The following is a 6,159-nucleotide window of genomic DNA, read 5'->3' as shown; positions in this document are numbered from 1 at the left end:
TTTTAATTAAGATCCACTAAATAGTAAAGTAAATTAATTAGGGAAGGGAATGTAAAAATACACATATTCAAAATGCTAAGGTGTGTCAACCCCAGGAGTTTTATTTTTAAGTTCCCTGTTCATATTAACAACATCTGACCAGTTTTCAAGATTCTCCAGAGAAGCTGGATGTTGGATCTACTTCTTTAGTTCCACTGTTCTTATTGAAGAAATAGTTCGAATGACATACGATGACATGTCCGAGCTTTGTGTTTCAGGAGTTTCCTTCATCGTCCTCCTCAGACAAACTCCAACGCAACATCTGAAATATTTGAGGTACAGCAGAAATCCCAGAGGTGGAGGAATCGAGCCTCATCACGACCCTTGAAACAGGCGGATGAAGCCACTTCTGAGATCTTGCTGCTGAGGCTTCAAACCTGAGTCCAATCATCTCATCAGTGTTCCTGCAGATAAAAGCACTGCGCTGGCTGCAGGTGTCAGAAAGCTGAATCGGAAGGTTCTTTGGCTGTTGTTGGATGTCAAGCAGCACAAGTTGTGTTGGTTGTTTGGCTTCAGCTTTCAAAAATGGTTTCTGGATTTTGTGTGAGGTACGATTCATTTATTTTCTCAAGTCTTAAAAATGCATTTTCTGTAAAAAGTTGGTTCTTTAGTTCACCTGTGAAATGATCTGCTTCCCAGGGTGCTCCTGCTCTCACTCTTAGCCTTTGGGCCACATGCTGAGGGTAGGTGAATTATTCTACACAAATCTTAGATCCAGTTCTGGTTATTTCTTAAATACTGACGTGTTTTAACTTTTCAGCGCTGAGCTACAGAAGTGGAGGGTCCAATGGAGTTACACCGTACTTTAAGTCACCCAGTGCTTTGCTTGGAGGTCAAAATCCAGGTTTAGCCGCTTCCAGTTATGAGAACTCTGCACAGGCTGGAGGATCTAAAGGTGGCTCTGGACCCAGTTACCCTGAAGGTGGCTCTTCTGATGAACTGGAGCCTGCTGTTTTTTCTGGAAGGCAAGTAGATGGTAACAGTCAGGAAAGAAGTGTTTCCAGTTACAGGCCTGACCCAATGATCCCTTCAAAACCCAAAGAGAACCTGATGCAGCCAAGTCATCAAAATAACCCTATTAACCTTAAGCCCAGTGAGAGCCTGTGGAATGTATTTCCCAGTAATGGAAACGGATTTCAGCCCCAGCTGCCGTCGAGCTACCAGCCCAAGCCCCAGCTGCCGTCTAGCTACCAGCCCAAGCCCCAGCTGCCGTCTAGCTACCAGCCCAAGCCCCAGCTGCCGTCTAGCTACCAGCCCAAGCCCCAGCTGCCGTCTAGCTACCAGCCCAAGCCCCAGCTGCCGTCTAGCTACCAGCCCAAGCCCCAGCTGCCGTCTAGCTACCAGCCCAAGCCCCAGCTGCCGTCTAGCTACCAGCCCAAGCCCCAGCTGCCGTCTAGCTACCAGCCCAAGCCCCAGCTGCCGTCTAGCTACCAGCCCAAGCCCCAGCTGCCGTCTAGCTACCAGCCCAAGCCCCAGCTGCCGTCTAGCTACCAGCCCAAGCCCCAGCAGCCCGTATTTCAAAGCAAAGATGCCATGTGGAACATCGCTCTTTCCCATGATGTCGCTTTTGACCCAAATGAGGAGTTGCCCACTTACCCTGAAGTGAATGTTCGGCCTAGAGCTGGAAAAGAGAACCTGGTGCAGCCAAGTCATCAAAATAACCTTAAGCCCAGTGACAGCCTGTGGAATGTATTTCCCAGTATTGGAAACGGATTTCAGCCCCAGCTGCCGTCTAGCTACCAGCCCAAGCCCCAGCTGCCGTCTAGCTACCAGCCCAAGCCCCAGCTGCCGTCTAGCTACCAGCCCAAGCCCCAGCTGCCGTCTAGCTACCAGCCCAAGCCCCAGCTGCCGTCTAGCTACCAGCCCAAGCCCCAGCAGCCGTCTAGCTACCAGCCCAAGCCCCAGCAGCCGTCTAGCTACCAGCCCAAGCCCCAGCTGCCGTCTAGCTACCAGCCCAAGCCCCAGCAGCCGTCTAGCTACCAGCCCAAGCCCCAGCTGCCGTCTAGCTACCAGCCCAAGCCCCAGCAGCCGTCTAGCTACCAGCCCAAGCCCCAGCAGCCGTCTAGCTACCAGCCCAAGCCCCAGCAGCCGTCTAGCTACCAGCCCAAGCCCCAGCAGCCGTCTAGCTACCAGCCCAAGCCCCAGCAGCCGTCTAGCTACCAGCCCAAGCCCCAGCAGCCGTCTAGCTACCAGCCCAAGCCCCAGCAGCCGTCTAGCTACCAGCCCAAGCCCCAGCAGCCGTCTAGCTACCAGCCCAAGCCCCAGCAGCCGTCTAGCTACCAGCCCAAGCCCCAGCAGCCGTCTAGCTACCAGCCCAAGCCCCAGCAGCCGTCTAGCTACCAGCCCAAGCCCCAGCAGCCCGTATTTCAAAGCAAAGATGCCATGTGGAACATCGCTCTTTCCCATGATGTCGCTTTTGACCCAAATGAGGAGTTGCCCACTTACCCTGAAGTGAATGTTCGGCCTAGAGCTGGAAAAGAGAACCTGGTGCAGCCAAGTCATCAAAATAACCTTAAGCCCAGTGACAGCCTGTGGAATGTATTTCCCAGTATTGGAAACGGATTTCAGCCCCAGCTGCCGTCGAGCTACCAGCCCAAGCCCCAGCTGCCGTCGAGCTACCAGCCCAAGCCCCAGCTGCCGTCGAGCTACCAGCCCAAGCCCCAGCTGCCGTCGAGCTACCAGCCCAAGCCCCAGCTGCCGTCGAGCTACCAGCCCAAGCCCCAGCTGCCGTCGAGCTACCAGCCCAAGCCCCAGCTGCCGTCGAGCTACCAGCCCAAGCCCCAGCTGCCGTCGAGCTACCAGCCCAAGCCCCAGCTGCCGTCGAGCTACCAGCCCAAGCCCCAGCTGCCGTCGAGCTACCAGCCCAAGCCCCAGCTGCCGTCGAGCTACCAGCCCAAGCCCCAGCAGCCGTCTAGCTACCAGCCCAAGCCCCAGCAGCCGTCTAGCTACCAGCCCAAGCCCCAGCTGCCGTCGAGCTACCAGCCCAAGCCCCAGCAGCCGTCTAGCTACCAGCCCAAGCCCCAGCAGCCGTCTAGCTACCAGCCCAAGCCCCAGCTGCCGTCGAGCTACCAGCCCAAGCCCCAGCTGCCGTCGAGCTACCAGCCCCAGCAGCCCGTATTTCAAAGCAAAGATGCCATGTGGAACATCGCTCTTTCCCATGATGTCGCTTTTGACCCAAATGAGGAGTTGCCCACTTACCCTGAAGTGAATGTTCGGCCTAGAAATGTTAGACCAACTTATATGGTGGCACCAAACCCTCCTCGATGGGCCCGTTAGTGACTGAGTTTGAAGATGTGTAAGTACTCTTCAGTTTGGACCTCTTTGCAAGTCAATGACTTGTTTTTCTTGCTAATGGTGTTTCTGTTCACAGGTGACTCGGCCATCTTTGAGAAACTCAATAAAAAATTGAACTACACTTGCTGCCTATGACTTATTTGAGTTGTGCTAAACAATCTTGGGAAGAATTGTCTTGAATATGATCTAAACTGATTCTGAACACTGAGGTTCTTTGGTTCAAGGTCATCATTTTGAAAACAAACTTCTGTACTTAATTTTCTTATTGAAGAGAATTGTCTGAAACTAACTAAAGTTTAAGCAGTCAGTGACTCATTCTTGTATTTACTGACTACAGCAAGTTAAACTTGAGAAGGAACATGTACCCTAAACAGAACTGTAAAGCTTAGCATTTTTCAAGTTTTCTACTCTGCTGTAGGAACTATTTCAAACTGGGTGTAATACCAGCAGATGCCCAACTGGAGATGAGGCATTTTGCCAAGAGGGAAGTCTCACTGAGTGAAATTACAGAGGACGGACGTCAAGAGTCAGAATCTCTGCAATGGACTGAAATTCAGAAGAGGACTGATCCTAGATCAAGTTAATGCTCCGCAGTATCTATAGCACAATACATGGCTTCTCAACATTAATATGCAAGAAAACTATTTTATTCATGTGTTTGAACTCTGACCTTTCCCCAAGGTCCAGATTTAAACTGTCCAGAACTTAAACACCAGCTAATCCAATGCATTTAAACTCCCGTAGCTATGGAGCCTACTTTCAGTTAGAGGGATCACATTAAAAATCCTGCATTGTTCCAAATATTTGTTTTAATTTCCTTCACTCTCCAGAATATATTTGTGTTGGAGCTTCAGACCAAACTGAAGCTCCAACGTTGTTTTAAGAGGATGATCTGTCTGAAGACACCGACCTCATGATGCTGTGAATCTCCAGCTTCTCGTCTTCTCTTCCTCCCTCTCTCCCCCTCACTCTGATAGCTGTTATTAGTTTAGTCTCCTGTTTTGGGGGTGATAATAACAGTGTGTAATGACAGGGAGCAACAACACAGAGTCTCTGTGGTTAAAATGACTCGGCTCTGCCAGCTTCACCATCTGATCCCTCGGCGATCTGGTCGGCTTCAGTCCAGCCGCCGACGCCTCAGCAGAGCCGCAAGTCTTCAGGTTCTCAGTCAGTCTGAAGGTTCACCACACCAAAGTCCCAATGAATGAATTTCTGTATTTGTTATGATTCCATGTCTGAACAATCCTCTAAATTCAACCTATTTGCACCAGGATCCAAATTGCTGTAAAAAAAAAAAATCTGTCTTAATTGTTTATGGTCCAAAATAAATTGGATTTTTATCATCGCGATGGAAATGTTCAACCTTTCCAGCTGTGCCACGAAAATCTCTTAAGATATGTCATAAATGTACAGAAAAAAGCCATAAACACAATCTAATTAACAATTTATATTTTTTTACATGTATATATTTTCCAGGGGCTTTGTTTTCTTTAGTTTGATTCCTCATCAAGGACAAATGTCTGGGACAAATCATTCAATTAAGGTTTGATGGTCTCAGTAAAATTATTCTGAACCAGGAGTCACTTTAATTCATATATTTGACAAATGTATTAACAGTTATATTAAAACTAAAACCACAGAGATAAACAAGTGGGGGATTTATTTTCTGAGGAACAACTGGAGGTTTACTGACGAGATTCTGCCACAAGGTGTCGTCACACACTCACAATCATCACACGAATTCCCATGAATCCAGAGTAAAGAGATGACAGACATGTTGATCCACCTGAATTCATCATGTGCAGATAACAAGCAGAACCAAAGCGAGGAGGCGTTCAGGAGCTAGACTTGAGAAGACACGCCTCCTACAGTTAACAGCATGGGAACGTGTGGCAGCTCACAGTTTGCACACAGACCAAAGTGTCAGGATCAGATCGAATAGTTTGTCTACAAAAGTGCACTGAAAATACAACTTATAAAGTTACACAAGAGACTGAATTCACAGAAATGTTGTGTACGAGTAAATGTTCTTCAAAATGAATTAAATATCCAGCTTCACCCTGAACAGTTTCAAATGTTCTGGAGCTTCAACTATAATCACATCGTTGAGTTTGAACCCTTCTTTAAAAGAAAAGGTCAAACTGTTTTGTTCTTGTGTTGAACTGCAGGTGACACGACGGAGCGTTCAGGAAACACGTGACTTGTTTGTTGTTCACGTGATGTCTCTGCTTTGCTCTCCTCAGACTGGAACGTGCAGGGTTACACTCACTAGGGGGCGCTGCAGTTTTAAATATGACAGTGATCAGCTCTTTGTCTCTTTATAAACTGACATGTTCAGTAATGAAGCCTGTTGATGTCCAGGGAAGTAAAATACTAGTACTACTACTACTACTAATAATAATATCAATAATTTAATTTGTAAAGTTGCAGTGAGAGGAAGAAGCTCAGGACACACCTCATCTATAACACATGACACATTCCGCATGAACAGTTTTTAATTATAATTTTGATAAATACTTAGTTTTTACAAATTATATTTCTCTCATATTTATTTTTCAATTACTTTTGAAACATTTGTGATCATAGGTGTCATTTCATCAATCATACAACCTTTATCATTGATCTTATTTTTATTACATTTATGGTATAATCCTTCATTTAATTTCCTTTCATTTAATTTATTATATTTTATCAGAAGCCTTTAAACTCCACCTTTGTCCATTAACAAAAAAACGCCTCCTCAGCTGAGGGCGGGGCCAGGCGAACCTGCGCGTAAACGCCCCTGAGAAGCGCGCTCCCGTGTCCTGTGTGCGTGTTTCAGTGTCA

General features: G+C 47.5%; 1 protein-coding gene across 1 annotated transcript; it reads left to right on the top strand.

The window, feature by feature from the left end:
* Positions 1-564: 564 nt before the first annotated feature.
* LOC128461464 (adhesive plaque matrix protein-like) lies at positions 565-3,315 on the top strand. The gene is made up of 3 exons (XM_053446388.1): positions 565-587; positions 679-722; positions 800-3,315. Exons 1-3 carry the CDS (start codon positions 565-567, stop codon positions 3,313-3,315), a joined length of 2,583 nt encoding a protein of 860 aa, XP_053302363.1.
* Positions 3,316-6,159: the final 2,844 nt, after the last annotated feature.

Source organism: Pleuronectes platessa, chromosome 18 (assembly GCF_947347685.1).
Source record: "Pleuronectes platessa chromosome 18, fPlePla1.1, whole genome shotgun sequence".
Classification (NCBI taxonomy): Eukaryota; Metazoa; Chordata; class Actinopteri; order Pleuronectiformes; family Pleuronectidae; genus Pleuronectes; species Pleuronectes platessa.
Note: the sequence above shows the minus strand (reverse complement) of the source record. Positions and strands in the feature narration are given on the sequence as shown.